This window comes from Phyllobates terribilis, unplaced genomic scaffold (genome assembly GCF_046119375.1).
Source record: "Phyllobates terribilis strain yellow unplaced genomic scaffold, ASM4611937v1 Scaffold_1__5_contigs__length_1240528914, whole genome shotgun sequence".
Classification (NCBI taxonomy): Eukaryota; Metazoa; Chordata; class Amphibia; order Anura; family Dendrobatidae; genus Phyllobates; species Phyllobates terribilis.
Window position 1 is genome coordinate 538,187,845 of NW_027362761.1, and position 24,166 is coordinate 538,212,010.

Genomic DNA, 24,166 nt, shown 5'->3' on the forward strand with positions numbered 1-24,166 from the left:
GACATAAAGGACTACGTATATAGTAAATAAGTTAGTGCCCCTTAAAGTTTCCATATTACCAGGAGAGCGAGTTGGGCTGATGTCCATGACATGCTGTCGGGGGGCTGGCCAGCACTGCCAACGTAGCGCTGTAGGTAGCCAACGATGCAGAGGATAATCAGAGTCCAGTTGGGGGTTAGCTGGTTCAGTGTCAGGCATGCGATCTTAGTATGAATATTATGGCCTCTCAGGGTTCAAGACAAGCAGGTCGGGGGGCAGAGTTTTCCTGCGAGAGGTCTGGGACAAGGCTTGTGGAATTAGGGGTCTCCCTGTATGAAGGTGAAAATGAGCCCTGAAAGAGAAATGTCTAAAAATAATCTAGTGAAAAGCAGCAGAGAAATTATCCCAACAAGCCCAGAAAAAAAAAGCACTGGAGAACTGTAAGCTTCTTAAAAGGTGAAGTAACCATCTTAGGTCCCACGTGTTACTACAGTTGTGGCCAAAGGTTTTGAAACTCTCATAAATTTTGGGCTGGGATTGGACTGCAGAGGACAGGGTTAAAGCTATTTTCTCTGATGAAGTCTCCTTTACACTGCTTGGGACATCTGGAAGAATGATTTCCCGGAGAAGAAAAGAAGAGTGTAAGAATCTGAGATTGTGGGTTGTAAGTAATCACCTAGGCAGATTAATAAAATATTGTTGCATCGTTAATCACATCCATGGTAATGCAGCAATTCCAAGTAAATGGCCAAAATACTGTTCTCTCAGGCCTTAAGTTCTCAACCTGGGATCAGTAGTTCCACTGGCTTTGTATAAGGCCATACTCACTGTCTCCCAACTTTTGGTTGGCCCATAGATTTTGTATCTCCAGCCAGTATAGTCTGTTGCCACAGTCAACGATCCTCCAGATGACAATAAAACAATGGAAGCACAGATATCCAGTAGCAGCAGTCCTTGAATAAAGTTTAAACCCAAACAACATATCCACAACTGTAGCACGTTTATGCAGCTTAGTTGATAACTCTTCTCCAACACTAAGTAAGCCATCCATCGGCATAATGTCCATAGCCATAGATCCTATCCCTCTGGCGTCCTTCCATCAACTCTCACTAAAACATGTCCCTTCTCCCTCTCTGGGTTCAGCCCCCTTCAAGATCAGATGTGATGACACCCTCCCTCTTAAGCATTTACTGTTAGCTGAAACAATGAAGAATATTCCAGGAGCCTTCATCTGAGACTGCATGTAAGACCCCCTGTGGTGACGGACCTACTGGGTCTACAATCAACACTCACACAAAGAGATAATTCCCTGTTGGAACAATGGTTAGAGACTCCTAAGATACAGATGAGATTAGTGGAATGCTGGATATTTTACAAGTGACTCTAGCGCACATACTGACAAGCAAACAGAACTATATAAAACATAAGTAAATCACTAATAAAACATAATAATATCAACAGAACCGATGCCCCGTGATGGAAAAGTCTCAGTCTTTAGTAACTGGGAAGATCCTCAAAGTGAGCGATACCATGAATCATGTGTCATGTCAACAGTAAAGCATCCCGAGACCATTCATGTGTGTGTGTGTGTGTGTGGGGGGTTCCCTTATAATTTTGCCTAATAACTCTGCCATGAATAAAAAACAGTATTTAAACATCCTTCAAGAGCAACTTCTCCCAACCATCCAAGAGCAATGTGGTGATGAACAATGTTTTTTTCCAACATGATGGAGACCATGTCACAAGGCAAAAGTGATAACTATGTAGCTCGGTGAACAAAACCGTGACATTTTGGGTCCATACACAGGAAACTCCCCAGATCCCAATCCCATTGAGAACCTGTGTTCAATCCCCAAAGCAGGAGGAAAAACAAGGACACAGAAATTGTGACAAACTCCAAGCACTGATGAGACAAGAATGGGCTGAGATCAGTCAGGATTTGCACAAAAGCTGATATCCAACTGCCGGAGCGTGGGTCAGAAGTCTGGAGAAATAAGGGACAACACTGTAAATAAAGTCTGTGCATAAATTTAAAGAATTTGTCAGTAAATGTTTAAAAACGTATGAAATCATAAGTAATTATAGAAACATCTGATTGAAGCAGCAAACTGTGCGAAAACACAAATCTGTCTGTCTCCAAAATCTTTTGGTGACGACTAGACCCCTTGCCCGATGAGATCTGGACCGTTATATGGAAGTGGATGTCTATATTCTCTATGCGGTGAAAGCATCAGTCAATATGCCACTCTTCGGTCGTCCCCAGAGAGTCCTCGCTGTGACATATATTATATATATATATTAATGCACTGACAGGCCGCAGTATCCATTACAGTTCACTACCATCTTCATCAGGATTAGTCTCAGTGCCAGGTATCAGCTCCCGGCAGAAGACATATCCTATTTTCTAGAGTCGTCAGATATGACCTCTATACTGGAAGGTTCCTCGGTGCGGGGATTAACTCTGTATAGCGCCAGGGATAGAGGAAGGATTTCTTCAAGTTTATGTCACCCATATCATACACTCTCCGACAAGTACACAAAATATACAAGATAGGAGTGACCTAGAGGATGCGAGAATATTGCTTTTTATTTTTTCTTGTATTCTGCACTATCCCAACAACACAGTCCTCGTCAATAGTCCCGGCATCGGGACTCCCTTTGCTGAGTATGGGGGGGTCGGGAGGAGCCGAAAGAGCACTTGGTTGTTAGTTTTACGCAGCTGGATTTGCAGCAATCAGTTCATTTCAATTTCTAACGATTTGTAAGATCTCTGCTCATCAGCAGTGAATGAAAGCTTAGTCTATCTCCTCTATGCACAATATAGATGATAAATGTGTGATTTCTGGGGATCACAACGAGGGGATCCTGTGTGTGAATGGAGAGGTTGTCCACATGTGCACCTATTTTTGCATCCTCTATAGAATCATAGACTGTTAAAGTTAGAAGAGACCTCCAGGGTCATCGTGTCCAACCCCCTGCTCAATGCAGGATTCACTAAACCATCTCAGACAGATGTCTGTTCAGCTTCTGAAGACTTCCATTGAAGAACTCACCACCTCTCACCTTTACATGATCAGTCCGTTCCTCCGTTACGGAGAAATCACTGTTTGAATTGATATACAAATGAGGCTGAAGGACTTTGGTATATCTGAAGCCTCTGTCACTCCAGCTCCATCCCCCATCCACCGCCGCATCTTGCTTAACTGACAGCTTCTATGGTGTGTGACTTCAGACAAAGGAGCCGTCAATCAAGCAGGAAGGAGGAGGGGAATAGAGCTGGACTGACAGGTGCATCAAATCTACCATAGCCCTTCAGCCTTGTTTCCATATCAATTAATATGCTGATTTCTTGGTAAATGTTATGACAGTGGAGCAACTCACTCAGGAAAAGTAGGTAAAACACTAAAAACTGCAACTGACCCTGCCAGTTCCTGCACACACTAGAGATCCTGATTCCTAATGGTTCCTGTGTGAGCTGAGATAGTGGTAACCACAGACTAGATAATGGCAACTCGGACCTATGCTGCCTAAAAGGCCATCAAGAGCTTCACATACCTCCTAAATAACCGGAGGGCAGAGCAGAGGAAAGGAAAGTGTGCTGAAACAGAAAGATCCCAAAGTGAGTAAAACAAATCACGAAATACAAAATAAAGGATTAAGTACATACTGTTAGGCTATGTGCCCACGATGCAGAAATGCTGCATATTTTTTCCGCTTCTCCCTGGAAGGAAAAACGCATGCGGATTTTACATAAGTTTTTCCTGCCAGGTAGAAGCGTTTGTCAAGTGTTTTTGCATGCATTTCTGCATGCGGGTTATCTATGGATTTATATAATGTGACCAAGTAATAGATTAAAAAAAAAAAAAAAAGAATAAAAACGGTAAAAAATAAAGATTATACTTACCTTCCTATGGCCCCTGGTGTTTTCTCCACTCCGTCTGGTCTGTTGTATGGGTTGCGGTGGTGTGAAAGGACCTGCAATGACGTCAGAGTCATGTGACAGGTCATGCAACCGACGACGTCAACAGTTGCGTGACCTGTCACATGACTCAATGACGTCATGGCAGGTCCTTTCACACCACCACGACCCATACAACAGACCAGACAGAGCGGAGAAAACACCGGGGGCCATCGGAAGGTAAGTATACTCTTTATTTTTTATTTTAAATTATTTTTTTAACAGGTTCTATTGTACCTGGGTCTGGAGGAGAGTCTCCTCTTCTCGGCCGGGTACCATCCGCACATAGAATCGCTTAATATCCGTGTGTGCAAATGTGCCGACACGGATAATACTCGTTTCAATGCAAGTCAATGGCGGCAATTATGCTGTGTGTCCGCAAAATTAATGGACATGCTGCGTATTTTTCCGCAGTGATAATCCGCAGCATGTGCACAGCACATGCGGATTATCATTGGGGACCATGGGGCACGTATTACCAAGCGTTTTCGCCACGGACATTCCGTGGCAAAAACGCTTGAAAAACGCATAGTGGGCAAGCATCCTTAGAGAATATGCTGCCTAAATCCGAAATATAAACAGAAGGTAGGTGTAGGGTAAAGAACAAACAGCAGAGATAAACCCTAGCTGGTCTTTCATAGACTGGCATAAACTACAGCAGAAAGGCTGGACTTCCATATGAGACTATCACAAGCAGGAAATAGCAGAAGGGGCATATTAAGCCGCACCCGAAAGGTGATAGGGCAGACGAATGAGTAAATGAAAAACACCTGTTATCCTTGCTTCAGTCTTTTTAGGTTAACAAAAACTAAACACCCGGAAGAAAGGTGTACCTGCTGTGGCGCGGCAGACAGAGAAGCCGACCACAAATCACAGGCTCAAGAATTCAAACCCAGATGCATAACAGTAACGGAGGAACAGACAGGCCATGTAAAGGTACTGCTCGACTTGTTCTTGAAAGAGTTACATGAGCATATAAATAGTTTCAGGGTGAAATCCTGGTGAAATATTCCCTTTAAGGAACTGATTAGTTAAACTTTACATGATATGAACTACAGAACATGACAGTGCTAAATCCAGGGCAGATGTTCAAAAATATGCTCCGCCATCAGCGCCATGGTTCTTCTAAAAGAAAAATCCACAGAAAATATGAAGCGTCTCCCTGACATAACTGGGCTACACTCATTTATCTTCTCATCCTTTGAGAGGATGAAGACCGCGACTGTCACTCAGAATATGAGGGCCAAGTGACCAACTAGCATCTGACGAAGGACTTAGAAGGAAATTATTTATTCTTACATAATTTTCAAAATGTTTCTTTGCATTTTATCTACTAAAAAAACTTAGCTGGTGATGCCAAAATGCATTTCATCAGGATTCGCTTCAAAAGACGGAACAAACACTTATTTTTGTCCCCCACCAGGAAACTTTCAAAACCCTTCTTAGAGAAAATTTAAAAAAAATCACATCAAAAGAACCTCAAAATAGATTTTCCACAGAAATGAATAGGAAAACTGTTCCATGGGTTTTGGGAGTAATTTTTAAAAGAGGAAAAAAATATTGCACAAAGCTGAGTGTGAGCATAGCCTAACACCGCTTTGGTTGCAACTGGAGGAGTACAATAGTAACAGAATGATTCTAGATGTGACTGGAGTATAACATATGATTTAAGGGTATGTCATTTTATAAAGAGAAATTAAAAGGTTAATTCAGTCTCAAATTTACCCTGTAAAACAATTTAGGCTCCTTTGATCCATAATAATAGCACAGAAAGTGGTAATTTTATGCAGCATGCGATCATTTAGATCCGGTCACAAAAGAAACTGTACTTCAGACAAAGACGACCGAAGGGTCTCGGCTAAATGCAGAGTCTGACTGTAATTAACGAGCAGGAACGCGGCAGAGAGAATGAGCCGCACCCGTGCTAGAACACCCACCCAGGGGGCTTATGTAGCCTGCGGATATGAGATTTCTCTGCATGGCTTTTTCAGACACCATCCCGGGTTTAGGAGGTAACCCCCCAACCCACTCTACTAGTCTCTGCAGATACTGTAGCTGCTGAAAACAGCACCTCCCCTCTGTGCGGCTCAAAACCACCATGTATAGACCTCAATGGGTGAAAGGAGAATGTGGATATACCACCTGGTTGCCTCTAGAGTTAGGTCATCCCACGTTGCCTTCAATTAGTTGTCCATTACATCGGTCATCAGTAACAGATCACTGTGGGTCCGACACACAACAACCCCAAAAATCAGCTTTTGTCTTTTTAGGTGACTGTTGAAGAAAAGCTGTCCTGGGGTGTGGACATGAAAAATAACACTTCTTGCCCATTATATGACTTGTATCCTGCTTTGTTCACCAATTTTCCCATATAATTTTCAGTGCTAGTGGGTGAAGACTAGCAGCCATGATGTCTTCCATACACGGCACACGTAGACATTAGGGATCCCTGCTCTCCTGTAAAAGCAGCAGCAGCATGGAAAACATTATACAACAGTTCTGAGCAATGTACCTGTGAATCCAGCTCGAGGGCGAGATAAAACACTTACTAAAAAACTACAGCATGCATCTGTTTGTTCTTTCCCTTCCCTTCTTTATAAAGGTAAATAGACAAATGAATGAGGAATTCAGGAGGCGGGGAGAAGTGCCTTCTAAGTGGGCTAAGAGAAATATATTACAAAGTTGGTTGAAATGACAATTTAAACAAAAAGTCACCATATTTTTAATGCCCGAACCACGGGCAGCATTAATCAGACACTGGTTGCATTATTTAACGTAAACCTAATATGAAAAGCCGACTGGGGACAGTGGGTCTTGGATGACTAGTACGACGCCGGTCCTCGGCTGCTTCTCCCCACCCCAATGCCTTTGACTGACAGGTCTCTCCCTAAACACTCACATAGGGAGAGACCTGTCTGTATAGGGGAGAGGGACAGAGAGATGGCACCAGGGAGCGGTCACTGAGTAGTCATCAGAGACACATAGTCCCTGGTTAGCCTTTTAAAATGTGTTTTCTCTATAATGCTGCATTTCCACCATGTGTGAACATACTCGTAAATGTGATCTCATCCGTACAGGATATCTATGGTAAACCTTTATGTGAATTCATAATTTTAACACTTTACAAATGTATCCCACAAAAAAAAAAAATAGGTTAATACAGATGATTCTGTAACATGTTTGTTTTCATCTGATCGGAGGGGTGAGCGCCGCTGTCTAGACGCTTCCAAGAAGAGATTAGAATGAAACCATACATCAGAGCGTTATTTAGTCACGCGCCGCTCTCATCTACCTGGAGCCTAGGTGCCGGTGAGGTTCGGATTTGTCCGGCTTCTGTAGATTTGTTATGAGGACAACATGGATTATAGGAGTGGGATTAATCTTTAAGGTCGGGGGTTGTTCTTCTAGTTTCCAGGATTAGAACAGGATTAAGCACTTAACATTGTGCTGCACAGGGCTGCGGCGGCTACATCTGTAATTAATTTTACTGACCGATAATGGGCACAATCCCGGCACACCTGAGGGTCATCCATCATGCATTATTCAGGCCACGTGTTAAGTCTATAGAGGGAGCAGCACATTATGGGCATAACTATATCCACTGAGCCGCCATAGCGCACAATCTTCTCAATTTATTAAGATCTTCTGCAAAAACTGCATTGTGTCGTTCCCTCTATTAAACTGTAAGACAAAATTGTCATTTTTCTCCCATATATTTCAAGGAGGAGCAACAAGGAATTGCTAAATTTATAGGAGCCAGAGTACCGCTTAATAAAAGGAAATGACATGTCCTGCACAGAGATGGGGGCTGTATACAAATATGGGGGGCATATATGGCTCAACTACACAACATGAACAAAACTATTGGGACACACGACTTAATCACTGAATTTACATTTTAACTCAATTCCATTTTCCCAGATGTATAATATCCAGTCCACCGCCCCCCCCCCGTGCATAATTATCCAGTCCACCGCCCCCACCCCACCGGTGTATAATTATCCAGTCCACCCCCCCGGTGTATAATTATCCAGTCCACCGCCCCCCTTCCCCCGGTGTATAATTATCCAGTCCACGGCCCCCCTGGTGTATAATTATCCAGTCCACTGCCCCCCCCCGGTGTATAATTATCCAGTCCACTGCCCCCCCCTCCTCCCGGTGTATAATTATCAAGTCCACTGCCCCCCCCCTCCTCCCGGTGTATAATTATCAAGTCCACTGCCCCCCCCTCCTCCCGGTGTATAATATCCAGTCCACTGCCCCCCCCGGTGTATAATTATCCAGTCCACCGCCCCCCTGGTGTATAATTATCCAGTCCACTGCCCCCCCCCGGTGTATAATTATCCAGTCCACTGCCCCCCCCCCCGGTGTATAATTATCCAGTCCACTGCCCCCCCCCCCCCGGTGTATAATTATCCAGTCCACTGCCCCCTCCCCGTGTATAATTAACCAGTCCACCGCCCCCCTGGTGTATAATTAACCAGTCCACCGCCCCCCTGGTGTATAATTAACCAGTCTACCGCCCCCCTGGTGTATAATTAACCAGTCCACCGCCCCCCTGGTGTATAATTAACCAGTCCACCGCCCCCCCTGGTGTATAATTATCCAGTCCACCATCCCCCCCCCCTCTCCCCGGTGTATAATTATCCAGTCCACTGTCCCCGTCACCCTTGGAGTATAACTTTAAATCCCCCTCATGCCGACTGCCATTACTACCATGTGACAGACTGGCCGGTGGTGCAGAGCTCCCCGATATCAGCGTGGTCTTGTAATAGGAGCCACCGGGGTAACAAGTCGGGTCAGGACATTTCTGCCCTCATAAATCTTCCCCCATCACCTGCGAGTGATACTATTGAGAAGTGGAAGGAGCCGTAGCAACTCAGCCACGAAGTGGAGACCCCGTAACGTTACAGATCGGGGTCACCGAGTGCTGAGGAGCAGAGGGCAGAAAAGTCACCACTGCTCCACTGACTCCTCTGGTAATAACATCAGCACATACATTGCCCCCCTGCCGGGAGCTTCATGGTCGAGCAGCTGCATGTAGTCTTACATCACCAAGCACAATGCGTCGGATGGAGTGGTGTAAAGCCGCCACCACTGGACTCTGGAGGAAACATGCCCAGTGCCGTATCGCACTTCTTTATCTGGAATCTGATGGAAGAGTCTGGGTTCGGTGAAGGAGAACGTTACCCGCCTGACTGCATTGTGCCCACTGTACAGTTTGCTGGAGGAGGAATAATAGCATGGGCTGTTTTTCAGGGGTCAACCTTTGTCCCTTCGTTCCAATGAAGGGAAATCTTAGCACAAGACATTTTGGACACCTTTCTGGGAGCAGTTTGGGGATGGTCATTTTCTGTTCCTGTGCATAATATCTATAAAAACATGGTTGGTGCAAGAACATGACCAGCGGCACAGAGCCCTGACTTTAGGATGGACTAGAGAGGAAATTGTGAGCCCAGTCTCCCCCAAAAATCAGTGTTTGACCTCATAAATGATCTTCTGAATAAATTTGTAAAAATTCTCACAAACACTCTGGAAAATCTCATAGAAAGTCTTCCCACAGGAGCAGGAGCTGTTCTAGCTGTAAAGGGAGCGACTCCATATTAATGCCTACGGATGTAGAATGGGATGCGATAAAAGCTCCTGTAGGTGTGATATGGAGGGGTTACAATACTTTGGCCATGCGCTGCGTCTCCTGGCATTTAGAAAAGAGCAATGTTGCTTTGTTTAGGGCCCCCTCATGTTACAGTTCACCTGGGGCCGGCTGGTAACTGCGCATACAAAATCTGAATAAGGACAGCAAATATATTATGGAAATGCCAAGACGGCACTCCACTTTCCCCGCGTTAGAGGCGAGATGACTGGCGGCTGATAAGGCTCCTCCGGACTGTTAATGGCAGGGTGGCATTTTCTCGTTACCTCTCTTGTAAACACTGACAAAGCCGAGACGTTATCTAATGACTCACAAAGTAAATGATAACGTTCAGGAGGGTTTACAGCAGACAGGGGGTTAAATCAGAGAACAGGGCGCTTATTATATTTCTCATCTACCATCAATATTATCAGAAACTGGTGCTGCCCCAAATCCGCCAGGGTTGATGAGCGGATAGATGAGTGACGGCTCTATCAGTAGGTAGCGGTCCGGACCCCTCTGGAGGACGAGAGGATTGACGGATATCATTACCAAACACCGAGTTCAGGGGCCAAGTCTTCATATGATCAGCGAAAAATACGCCAAGTCCCCGCTCCTCGCCATGACGCCAAAAGATAAAAGGACAATTATACACTTGGGACACCGGAACACCCTGCACAAAGGACAGCAAGAAACCTCATCTTACTCAATGTCTGCAGCCAGACAAAAAAAAAAAGACCAAAAAGCTCACAACAGCGGCTTACTCAAAAGTAGCAATCACAAAACTTGTCTTTTTTTAAAATAATGAAAAAAAAATGTTACAAACCATTAAAATGGTTTTACTCACATGGCATGTGTTTGTAATCAGTAGCATCTTTCAACACATCAATATGGAAACCATAGAAAATAAAAAGGAGAGTTAAAAAGAGAAGGAGAGTTAAAAAGAGAAGGAGAGTTAAAAAGAGAAGGAGAGTTAAAAAGAGAAGGAGAGTTAAAAAGAGAAGGAGAGTTAAAAAGAGAAGGAGAGTTAAAAAGAGAAGGAGAGTTAAAAAGAGAAGGAGAGTTAAAAAGAGAAGGAGAGTTAAAAAGAGAAGGAGAGTTAAAAAGAGAAGGAGAGTTAAAAAGAGAAGGAGAGTTAAAAAGAGAAGGAGAGTTAAAAAGAGAAGGAGAGTTAAAAAGAGAAGGAGAGTTAAAAAGAGAAGGAGAGTTAAAAAGAGAAGGAGAGTTAAAAAGAGAAGAGTTAAAAAGAGAAGAGTTAAAAAGAGAAGGAGAGATAAAAAGAGGAGAGTTAAAAAGAGAAGGAGAGTTAAAAAGAGAAGGAGAGTTAAAAAGAGAAGGAGAGTTAAAAAGAGAAGGAGAGTTAAAAAGAGAAGGAGAGTTAAAAAGAGAAGGAGAGTTAAAAAGAGAAGGAGAGTTAAAAAGAGAAGGAGAGTTAAAAAGAGAAGGAAGTTAAAAGAAACCCAACTATTTACATATTTGGTCTGTTTATTATCATCAGTATCTCAGTTACATCATAAAAACGTTTTAAAAAAATGTTAATCCTTTACCAAAAAGCAAATACATAAATGAATAATATGACCTGCACATTCACAAGCGTGAAGGAGTCCATCCTAAAATGGGGTTATCTGGCCACATACAACCCTCCTCTCCATTTGTCAAATCTTGAAATACTCTGTGCTGCGGGGTAACTACCGTATGTAAAAGGCATAGTCCTTATAACTGTTTACCAGCAGGTAGTCCATAGAGAAAAGTCTTCAGTAAAATGTAAAGTGGCAAAAACGTGCACCGAATTGTGCTGATTTTGCTACCGATATAGTGCAGAAATGCTGCAGGTTTTCCGCAGCCTTCATTCATTACAAAGGCTAATAACTGCAACCTAAATCAACAAACTGCAGGCTACTGTTTCATACCGCAGGTCAATTTTATACTGAAAATGTTTTCATAATTCACAAAAAAGATACATATATAAATGATAAAATTCCCTGCATTACTTTTTTTTTTTTGCGGGAAGGTGTTACAGTAAAGTCCAACGTAAAATAGAAAATTGACTATAAAAAGTGTTTTTATTCAAAATGTAGCCCACTCTGCTTAGGGCTTCTCACCTTTTATTCCAATCACGTTTTCAACAGGACTTGGAAAATACAAAAAAAATTGTTACAAAATAAAAAAAAATAAAAAAACACCACTTAAACTGCTTGTTAAAAAAAACTATGAAAAATACCACTGTGTGGTTCTCAAAATTGATCAATAGTCCTACCTTTATAAGGGCCTCCATACACATTGGATAAAAGTCACCCGGCCATCTATCATATGTGGGGGCCTATAGAGTCTGCCCAGGCAAATTATGTCAGGAAAGAAAAGGTTACATTTCAATGGCTGATCCTTTTATTTAGCGGTAAGATGAATTCAGCTCTCAAGCTGCAAAATCTCTATTCAGTGAAGACAGACTTTCATATTACTGAGATTTTGAGAAGACAGTTAGTGCCTATAAAATTCTATGGAGGGGAAGGAGCTAGAGGCAGACACATTGTACTGCAAGTGCTCCTGAAATAACAGTCAACGTTTATTTTTATTTTACTGTCGATTTAAATTTTAACTGTCGTTCTAGGAGAACCTGCAGCAGAATGTCCTAATGTATCTCCTCCTCCTTTCTCCATAGAATCTTATAAGCACCAACTGTCCTCTCCTATCTCAGTAATCAGAAGCTCTGTCTTCACTTAATACAGATTTTAACCCTGAAATGAGAATGAATAATCAGTCCAGTAGGAGAAAGAAGATTTCTCTGATAAGATATATTACAATGTAGCTCATCTTCACATGTACTATTAATTTATTAAATAAAATTTTAAACGATGGTTACACTTGGTTTTTCACCCTGCCGTCCTCCGTGCAGTGTCGGTGCTCCTGGCCCCTCGTTGCCCGGCAGATCTGATGCTATTCACAGATAATATGTGCACTTATTGAACCGACTCTACAAAATCATATTAATGAGGCCGTCTCCTCGCTCGCCCGCAGCCCTGAGACGCTGGAAAACAAATACAAATGGCCTTGTCCGATGTGAAGGCACAGATTTATTAGAGCGGGCGGAGGAGAGCTTGTTACGGCTGCTCATGTCCTGGACTGACAGCAGCCGCCACAAGCAGAAACGATCCTATAGATCATAGGGGCACAAACACGGGCTGAATAAATGTACGAGTCACAGTGGTCATGTCGCCGAGACAGGCAACACATGCCGGCCCACCCAGCTTTCCACAGACCCTGAATGCAAATTTTACATCAATACATCTTAAAATCCCAGCACACTGTGCTAGTGTGAAGCCACTATAGAACAACAAGCTCCAGCAGGTCACGCAAACCATACAGTGTTTTTTTTCTCCCCATACATCACACGCACGGCCCAGAGACGGGAGCCCGGACACCGCGATCAGCCATCATGCAGCATTTATTCACAGCAGACTGCCGCCTCGTCCCTGGCGACTCTTAATATCATCCTTATTATTTGCCCTTTGCAGAATGACAAGCGCCCGGTAATCACAAATTATTATTTTACATTCCCAGCGAGCAAATCGGCTTTGGAGGGTTTAAAACAAGCGATGAGCAATCTGCCTCCACGGCTGCCTCCTACCATGTAACTGTGGGTAAAACCTGCGGGAATTAACACTATGAGGGCAAAATAAAAAATAAACATTTTTCACACAGTATTTAAAGGGGCGGCCTGCTTGTAACTAGCAGATTTCGGATCCCGCTCTCCAGACCCTAGAGCAGAAAACCACTTACGAGGAGCAGCTATGGTGAACTGCATTTATTACATTGATGGCCAAGGACGTGTCATTTGCCATAAGTCTTTTTTTAACCTGGTGTAAATGCCGCTTTTCTCCTGAATCCGGCAATGTTTATCTTTTCTTCCTGTGACTCTCCGTTCCTGAGATACGGCCGCCTCTTTTCTGTGTATAAATATAGTTTTGTTAGCCAAGTAAGCGTGGTCCTCAACTCTTCGTGCAGACGACGCCCACTTGGCCAACTAGACAAGTTCTATATACAGGGAAGAGGAGGTCATATCTCAGGAATGGAGAGGAGCACAAACAAAAGGAAAACATCACCAGATTCAGGAGAAGAGCGGCATTCACACCAGGTAAAATGTATATTATAAATGTGTGTATGTATATTTATGGCAACTGATCGGTCCTATTTAAACAAACTTGTAATATTACATTTCATCTTACCATGCTAACAGTCACAGATGTGTCAATGTAGACCATTTTTACATTCGAGTAATTTTTTTTTTTTCACTGAAGCAGGTAGACTGAACATTGTTTTAGCCATCGACCCTCAGCAATCGATCAGTGAAAAACGGATGAAACTTGAATGGAACGCTGAACAACAAAGTCAGTCTTGCTAGTTTCATCCGTTGTATGCGGATCCCCAAACATTTTGATGGCCGAGGTCTGATCCACATAACAGATGAGAAAAGGACAAGCTTTGAGTCTCACAGATCGGACACATAGATCAGTTTATAAAATATTTATGTGTGTGGCTCAATGAAACTAAGGGTCCGTGCGCGGTCAGAGAAGAAAAAAATGGGGCCGCGCACTTGTGTGCAAATGTGGCCATAGTCGGATTGCTGCTGCAGTTCTTAGAGCTTGTTCACATGTAGCATTTTTGATCCATTTTTTACTGCATAAAAAAAAGAATTTCTAAAATATCATTGACACACTGCACATTTCTTACTTGTGGTTTTTGACCTTTTTTTTATTCATTCAGCGTTTTTACTAGTTATTCTGCACTGAGCTCAAAATGACTTGGTTCCAAAAATGCATTAAAAAAAACAACTTATGCTGCGGTTTTCTGCCCATTGACGTAATGTTTCATGCAGAAAAAAAGATACCCATAAACACTACGTGTAAACATACCCTAAAAACAAGAGAAATTGTATATTCTCTAGAAAATAAAGCAAGATTTACTGCTGGTCATTATGAGCTCTGATTTGGGGCGGCTTTATTGAGAATATGTTCTAAAAAAAATTGCACACATCATAATCAACCAGAAAAATTTTATTGGAAACATTCCCTTTGTTAGTAGAACCTGCAGAGCTGCGGTGAATTCTGATACTGATACTATTACTACATTCTGCATTACATTGCAGAGCTGCATTCACAATTCTGCTCGTTGTTGAAGCGGATCGATCCCCAGATTTGACAAATACATTGTTAAATAAATTTATTGGACCTAATAAGGCTGGTGTACTTACTTTGATAATCCCTGTCAGAATGGCTGTATCATCCTAATTAAGCATTTTATGATTCCGCCAATCGAGTGTGAGAGCTCATGAGTCTAAGAGTATTCATTCTCCACTCACCCAGCCTGACTGACAGCTACAGCTTGTAATGAGCAGGGTGAGATCTTAGCAGCAGAAGAGGGATAATGAAGAGATGGCAATCAGGTTATCTGGGGGAGATTCAGCAGCAGCAGGGAAGAGGGATAATGAGAGGCTGGCAATCAGGTTATTTGGGGGAGATTCAGCAGCAGCAGGGAAGAGGGACAATGAGGAGCTGGCAATCAGGTTATTTGGGGGAGATTCAGCAGCAGCAGGGAAGAGGGACAATGAGAGGCTGGCAATCAGGTTATTTGGGGGAGATTCAGCAGCAGCAGGGAAGAGGGACAATGAGAGGCTGGCAATCAGGTTATTTGGGGGAGATTCAGCAGCAGCAGGGAAGAGGGACAATGAGGAGCTGGCAATCAGGTTATTTGGGGAAGATTCAGCAGCAGCAGGGAAGAGGGACAATGAAGAGCTGGCAATCAGGTTATTTGGGGAAGATTCAGCAGCAGCAGGGAAGAGGGACAATGAGGAGCTGGCAATCAGGTTATTTGGGGGAGATTCAGCAGCAGCAGGGAAGAGGGACAATGAGAGGCTGGCAATCAGGTTATTTGGGGGAGATTCAGCAGCAGCAGGGAAGAGGGACAACGAAGTGCTGGCAATCAGGTTATTTGGGGAAGATTCAGCAGCAGCAGGGAAGAGGGACAATGAGGAGCTGGCAATCAGGTTATTTGGGGGAGATTCAGCAGCAGCAGGGAAGAGGGACAATGAGAGGCTGGCAATCAGTCTAAGTGGGAAGAGATTAAGCAGCAGCAGGGAGGAGAGACACTGAGAATCCGGCATTCAAGCCAGGTAGGGAGATATTCAGCAGCAGGGAGGAGACACACTGAGGATCTGTCATTCTAGTTAGGTGGGTGTAGACTAAGTATAAACTTTCATTAAGGATTATAAAAATCATTCAGACATGGATTTTTAAAGTAAGTAAACTATTTTCATCAGGACTAAAAGATCTACTAATGTTTGCAGTCTGTATTGTAAAAGCTGGTGACTTTTACAGCCAACATGCTTTTTGACAGACAATAGCAGTTCATCTGAGAGTAAGGCCACATTCAGATATCCGTTTTTCGCATACAAGTGCTACAATAGTGAATGGAGTCATTCATATGTCAGTGATTTTCTGTGGACCTAGTGGTCCGTGCAAAACCACAGAGATATGCCCGATTTTGATCAGAGTGTCAGATTAGAATTGGCAATGTAAGTCTATGGGTCTGAAGAAAAAAAAATTTGGATGTCATCTGAGTCCATCCGATTTTAACAGACTTTTACACCGGAAAATAAGAGAATTTTTTTCCCACCTAAGAGATAAAAAAAGGTTGACACTCAAACTAAACTCGGATGACATTGACCAAAAATCTGAATGAGGCTTTAGGTTGTATCATCAGGTTTTTCGGGTTTTTCTTTTTCATATTCATGAAATAAAAAGACACTTCTCATAAAGCATATCACTTGAGCAAAATCTATGCAGACACTGAACTAGCAGAAAAATCCGGGAAATCTAAGCTCTGAAGACAGGAAAAAATCCTCTGCATGCAGCACTGGAGTATAATACAGTCTGTGACTCAGGATCAGTACAGGAGAAATGATAAAAAACAACTAGAAATGAGTTATTCAGTCACTGAATATTTTTGTTAAAAAAAAACTCTTAATGCTGGGTAATATCAAAACAAACTATTACCCCAACAATCCCCTGCTACTCCCATGCCCATGCTTTCCAGGTCCCCCCATCAATCCTGTACTTCCAGGTCAGTTTGCATGAACATGTGACCACTGCAGTCAGTCACCGCTGCGGCCAGTGATTGGCTACCACAGTCACATGTCCATTGAGACTGAGCAGGAAGTATAGAGCAGTTTGGTCACCACTAACTGGCTGAGGTAGTCATGTGTGTGACCAGACCAGGAAGAAGGTACATGGACCATTGAGGGGCCCAAAACGTGTTGATAAGAGGGCAGTGAGTGATTGGTGAGAATTACTTAATTTTGTGGTTTTTTTTCCCCCAATGTCTAGACAACCCCTTTAATTTTCAATATAAATGAACTCTATATGTATTCTATGAAATCATAACTATACACTTTCTGGTATCTGCAGATCTGCCAGAACAATACAGACACTGCAGAATGGCTGCTGACGGCTCCTGCGGGAAATAGAAGTTGCTCCTCAGTCCCGCAGGGCTATTATCAGTCTGTGCAGATCACCGCTATGTGCTCCTCAGTCCCGCAGGGCTATTATCAGTCTGTGCAGATCACCGCTATGTGCTCCTCAGCCCCGCAGGGTTATTATCAGTCTGTGCAGATCACCACTATGTGCTCCTCAGCCCCGCAGGGTTATTATCAGTCTGTGCAGATCACCACTATGTGCTCCTCAGCCCCGCAGGGTTATTATCAGTCTGTGCAGATCACCGCTATGTGCTCCTCAGTCCCGCAGGGTTATTATCAGTCTGTGCAGATCACCGCTATGTGCTCCTCAGCCCCGCAGGGTTATTATCAGTCTGTGCAGATCACCGCTATGTGCTCCTCAGTCCCGCAGGGTTATTATCAGTCTGTGCAGATCACCGCTATGTGCTCCTCAGCCCCGCAGGGTTATTATCAGTCTGTGCAGATCACCACTATGTGCTCCTCAGCCCTGCAGGGTTATTATCAGTCTGTGCAGATCTCTGCTATGTACTCCTCAGCCCCGCAGGGTTATTATTAGTCTGTGCAGATCACTGCTATGTGCTCCTCAGTCCCGCAGGGTTATTATCAGTCTGTGCAGATCACCGCTATCTATGTGACATGTGAGATCCCATCTCAAGGTGATTTTAGAACTTTTTTTTTTTTTTTTTTTTGTACTGTGGACGAAGAAGCTCAGGACAAACAGGAAATAATAACAGGGCGTACTGTTCCTACCTCGTTTATCTGCACCCGCACTTTATTAATAGCTCGGAGCCAGCGTGCTTTAGCAGGGGAGAAAGGCGGAGGACCGAGATCTTCCTGGAAGCTGCACGGGGAAGAAAGTCACAATTTAAGAACATAGTAATAAAATGGGAACACTACACAGAAGCATGTCACAGAGCAACCTCACAACCCCCACATGTGTATGGGAAGACGAGGCTAATGGTATTGCAGGGACTAGTAGTACAGCAGCGCTTAGAAACTGGCATACCTTGAGTAAGAACATGTTTGTCCGAAACGCGTAGGCAAGACTGTGGATGACTGCATTGAGGATGGAGCAGCATCAAACAAAACATAACAGTACTACCAGTCCCTGCCAGCCCTGAAGGGCTTGTTCAGACGTCCGATTTTTGTGTACGAGTGCTATCCGTAGTAGCACTTGTACTTGCGATAGTCTATGGAGCCATTCACACATCCATGATTTTTTGCAGTTCGAGAGGTAATCGGATAATCACAGACATGTTCGATTCTGGATCCAAAGTCAGATCAAAATCAGCAATACAAGTCAAAGAGTTCGTGAAAAAAAAAAAATCGGACTGCACTTGGATGACATCTGAGTGCGGTCTGATTTTCACGGACTGTCAGAATAAAGAAGGTGAAGAATTTTTTTTTTTTTTTTTTTTAATTTCTCCACGTACAAGAAAAATGCACGAGACTCGGATGAAACTCTGATCAGAATCTGTCCGTTTTTATCGTACCTGCAAAAATCTGACTTATCAATAAGCCCTTACTCCTATGGACACAGTTACAGGAAGCACAGTAGAGGGCAAAAAGTGGGGAGGACTGTAGTGGTGACACATTAGAGGGCAGGTATGGGGGGCATTGAAGTGGGCAAGGGGAGCTGTGTATGCAGGCTCGGACCGTCCCACAGGTAAATCCCCTGGTGGGCCCTACTCCACCTATATGCAAAATAGTTGGCACAATTCATTTGTTTCACAGTGTACAGACTAGGGCAGCATCTCTTCATTTATTTAACAAACTACCCCATTTCTTATTGTAAAGAAACCTAAGCAAACTGGTGAATAAGGGTAATATGATATTTGCATGTAGGGGAGCAGTGGGCCACCAGAGTCCGTGTTATTGGTGGGCACTTGGCACTCCAGTCCGGCACTGTGTGTATGATACGGTTACATGGTCCATGTTTTTTTCTGTATATATTGTATATGTAAAGCGAGAACACGGGCAACACTTGTCAGCAGGAAGAAAGAAAACCTTAACTTTGAAGAAACTGGTGTAGCCACAGCTTTAAAGGAGGCAAATCCATCCCATTTATCAGACCGTGAAGACGTCTGGGCGGGAGCTTAATCTAATGCATAGATTTCCCTCATGCCGAAAGTCCTGTCCACCCACAATGTGTGGGAAGTGCAGCTGTACACGGACCCCCGCTGCAACATGACACATGGTGAGAGTGCCCAGCAGGACGGAAGATAAATTATGGCTGAGAAGTAAAATGTGTTAATCTGGATCAGCACCCATCTTATGTTATAGAGATTAAAAGAGAATAAAAGGAATAAAAAAAACAAAAAAAAACATTCAGAGGCGCGATGCACCGGGACGGACGCGGCACAAGATGACTGCAAACACTGGAACAAATTTGTTCTAATAACTTTGCATTGTTGCAGTGTTCAGCTCGGAGTCGGAACGAGCCGTCCAGGACTTCACTGCCGCAGCCATTATTAGATTATAGGCTTGATGCAGGGAACAATCCAAGAGCGAAAGCTTTCATCTTACTCTACAAATACAGCGAGCGAGTGTGCGCTTCCTACAGACACTGCCAGAATACTGATGGTGTGAAATATCTGCCCTAAACTCCTCAGCGCCATCCCCTGCTCAGCCCGAACGACGTCCTCCGTGAAGTCGTGTCATAGGCTTCTTCTGACACAACTTGGATTTCTAAAACATCTTCCATAATATTAACCTTTCTAAAACTATTCTCATGCTGCATCAGCTCTCCAGAATGCACTACCAAAGAGAATCACATTATTTCGCAGTGTTAGGCTTGCCATAAAACCACATCTTTTTAGTCATCACTTCACCAACGATGCCTGTCATACTGTCGACTGTACATATCCTAAGCAGCATATGGACCCGGGTCCAGCGGTCACATCAGTAGTCCAAGTGCTCTGGATCAGAGACCCACAACTTCATGCATGAGTCACGTCACACTGTGATACAGCACGGGGCCTATTGAGCAGTGGGGGCGCTGGTGATACTGCAGATACTAGGAGGTTAGCAAGTCTCTGGTCAGGCAACCACGGACTAACGACGCAACCGCTGGACCAGAGTACTGCAAAGCTCAACTCTACTAATGTGTGATACCTCCTAATGGTCCATTGTATCCAAACCTTGTATATGTGATACAGAATCCGTGTTTTTAGCCTTTCCTTTGAAAGACTATGCCATATGGGTAACCGAACTTTGGGCATAACCAAAAGCTTGCGATGTTTGCAACTGTCAATGCAGTTGCGTTGCGGCATGCAATCTCATACGATCTCACAGACTCCAAAAATTAGGAACCTGCCCGAACTCTGGTCACAGTTCAAGTTCATTTCAGTAAAATGTCAGTCACGGGTATCTGCAACCTGACCGTAAATTGTATCCAAGCCCACTGTGCCAGATACTGCCATTGTATTTAAAGGGAATATTCATCAAAGAATGACCTGTTTAAATCATGTTTTTATATTAAATGTACTTTAAAAGGTGTCATCCCGGAATTTAATTTTTCAACCTCTCTAAAAAGTAAACCTGCCGAGCCTTCAGATCCTCCCACCTTTTCCTGTCTCCAGCTCCTCCATATTTGTGTCTCTCTGGTCACTGCTGCCCATGTGCTCACTATAAACTACATTTCCCACAACCCCCTGCTCCTCCCATATACAGATATTGGCTTCTCCTCTATTTGTACCCAGGACAGGAGGACACATGGTGCTGTGAATACTTTCTAACATTACATCAATAAATACGGTATCCTTTTTATATTTTTCCCTACAACTCTAATCCTGACACTTTTTTTTTCCAATCAAGAAGTCTTTACTGAAACCAAATGTTACGGCAGAACAGCAATGACAGTTTACTTTGATCAGAGAACAATGATCAGAACAGCAGAACAGTTTGCAATGATCAGTCTTATCCATCTATACATGTTCCAGACCAAATCACTCCTTCAAGAAAAAATCCCTCCACACTAACCACCCACCCCCCATTTCCCTTTGCGGTGTGCAATGAGAAATTACCAAACAAAATTAAGAAAAGGTAAACTCTTAGGATAAGTTATCAGGTATTCCATATTCCTAGCTACGACAGGAAATAGAAACTTCTCATGGTACCAACTGATTGGAGACAACATCACTAGCATTTCCGAAACTACAGCTGGGCATCTAAGCCGTAAGCCGGTCACCCTATTCCTTTCCAAACTTGCCGATTGCTCCCCTTTTGATATAGGCCTTTTTTTCTCTCCATTAAAATGGTATTATTCAAGCCTTGGTCCGAGGGAGGACCATGAGGAGGAAGAAGGAAGACGGAAGAAGGAAGACGGAAGAAGGAAGACGGAAGACGGAAGAAGGAAGACGGAAGAAGGAAGACGGAAGAAGGAAGAAGGAAGACGGAAGAAGGAAGACGGAAGAAGGAAGACGGAAGAAGGAAGACGGAGAGAAGAAGAAAGAAAGAAGAATGAAGAATAAGAAGAAGGAAGAAACAAGAAAGAAGAAGTAGAGGGAGGAGGAAGAAGAGGGAGGAGGAAGGAGGCAGGAGGAAGGAGGAGGAGGGCGGTTACATATCCTATTGCAATGGTGGATCCCGTGTTATCAGTCATTGTACAGGAAGTAAAGGAGGTGAGCTGTGACATCCCCTATAGTGAATGGTGGATTCTGTACATAGAAAGTCTAACGGGAATGTGTCATCAGAAATCACGCATTGTTTACATGAACTGTTTATGTAGGAACCATCTGCTGAGCCTATGTATATAAAACCTCGTATGTGCAAACGGTGCTACTGAGCCTCTGCCTCCCAAGTGTGCTGCGGCCCCTCGTCTGCTGTACCCACGTTTTAGTTGTGTAATACTGAGCTGATGAATCAGTCTCTTAGTCTCTCATTTGAGAAATTGTGCCTCAGAGATCATTTTTAATCCTCCTACGTGTGGACCTGTCTGATAAGACCATGCTGCATATAATGAGCTTAGATACCACAGCTTATGCGTTGGTGTATCTAAACCTCTGATATGTGATGATGTCCTGCTCCTATCTATGCTTCTCCTCATGTGCGTCACTGCCCGTTTGCGCCGGTGTATCTAAGCTGCTCAGAATACCATATAGCAATACATGACAGAGTACTAGAAGTAATGTGCAGATGACACTGACCTCCCGCGCTTCTCTAGCTGAACATCTTTGGTTGGTTCTAGCTCTTGGGGCGATTTGGCGGTCACGTCTTCCAGTTGTGCCTCGCCTCCCTGAGGTTCGCCTTGTTTCTTTGGCTCATGGCCATTGTACCATTCTTGGTCTCTCTTCCTCTGGTTTGCAGAACCACCAAAGCCGTAATTTGGATCGGGCCGCTCTTCTTCCATGTCCAGAGAATGTAGGCTCTCATGATAATGGTCAGAATCACTCAGCTGGGAGCTCCCTTGGCTGACATTACCAGATGAGCCATACCGACTACTCCCGGCAGGGCTGTGGGGAAGGAGGGATCAGAGACAAATTATTTACGAACCGAGGATCTGAATTTTTACGAACATACTATCAAATATGGCTGTATGGAAAGATGCAGAACACCGTGAAGATAGTTGGATAATCAATTTGGAAATATTTTCCTTCAAAACTCACTACATACTCTGGTCACCTTCAGAGCTGCATTCTGAATTCTGCATTCTTCAAGTTAGTACTCAGTATGCTGTGCGATCGACTAAAATCAGTGGTGACAAGTTATTCAATGTTAGTGGATCGACTTATTCCCCCATTTCCCGTGATACATGGGATAATGGATCCCGTCTGTTATCATAAATGACCGTAGGCTTTTAGGTTAGCCTCAAAGGATGCAAGAACGTGACAAGGTTCTCATTATGAGGAGGATGTGCCACCCAATGTAATAAAATTACTACAGCTACGTTATATCCTGCATGCAGCAATCAAGGTGAAGGGGTGTCCATTGTGGATCTACATATATGGCAACTTCAAGGGACAGTTACATTTTTGTAGTGACGTGAATCGTCACATCACGTGCTTTGAGGATTCTCCAGTACCAGTAGCAGTGGGCAAGTGACCACAAGGGTCACATGCAGACTATACATGTCTGGCCTCACTCAATGCAAGTGTATTGAGCAAAGCCAGAAAAGTCTAGTTGGAATGCGGACGGAAATATGCAAATCGCATACTTAAAAGGTCACATGACTGTAAGCTCCTGGCGCCGACAGCAGAGATTCCTCACAGCTCGCAGTGTGCGCCATGGGAGAATTCACAATTCTGCCATCAAAAAAAAAAATACTGTAGACTTGTAGCTTAAGGTCAGACCACCCCTTTAAGGACATGTACACAGAGCTTTTGTTTTTGCAACATTTTTTATGCAAATAAGATATTGCATTTTACAGCATCGCAAAAGCTATGAGATTTCAGAAATCTCATACATACGCTTGTTATTTTTTCCTAACTGAATTTGAGAACTGCAGCATGTTCATTTTTTCCGTGTTTTTGCAACTTTTTTTTTTCCCCACTCATAAAAAGCAAATGAGAGAGTGCAAAAAAACAAAACAACGGGTTTTGTGTCATTTTTTGGTGAATAAAATGTGTACTGTAGACATATAATCCGCACACAAAAAAGCTGTTAAAAAAAAACACTGCAATAACACCGCAAAAAAAAGCATCGATTTTGATGCCTTTGGCTAATCGAGATATCATCCAAACTGTACAGCCATCTATCTCTATGTCTATTTTTGAGCGCAATTTACATAAAATGTGCTGCGGATCTGCAGTGGAAAAAAATTCTGCATTGGACCTGACCGTGTGAAGTGAAGCAGGGGACTTAAGATGGGGCAACTTGTGTTGGGGGGACTACCTTTCCATGGCTCTATCAACACAGGAACTGCCCTAGTAACCACTTTGTATGCACTGGACTTGAGCTCATAAACATGCATTTTGATGACTTCTCATCCTTTCCATACTTTCTTACAGGGTATAAATGTAGATCACACAGAGTCATGTACATACGAGCTGCTTTAGCTCTCGACTCTGCAAGATTCAAACACGGAAGGTTCATACAGTAGATCTATCTAGCGTTCTGCATATTTTACCATACACCCTTTATAGACTTGTGT

General features: G+C 43.4%; 1 protein-coding gene across 7 annotated transcripts in view; it reads right to left on the bottom strand.

The window, feature by feature from the left end:
- UNC13B (unc-13 homolog B) overlaps positions 1 to 24,166 on the bottom strand; it is a 330,375-nt gene that overhangs the window by 185,488 nt on the left and 120,721 nt on the right. For all 7 annotated transcript variants that reach the window (XM_073680363.1, XM_073680367.1, XM_073680366.1 and 4 more), the window contains 2 exons: positions 22,224 to 22,529; positions 17,827 to 17,917 (listed from right to left, as the gene is read on the bottom strand). In XM_073680363.1, the coding sequence (XP_073536464.1) occupies positions 17,827 to 17,917; positions 22,224 to 22,529 (397 nt within the window). The remainder of the gene's footprint in view (positions 1 to 17,826; positions 17,918 to 22,223; positions 22,530 to 24,166) is intronic.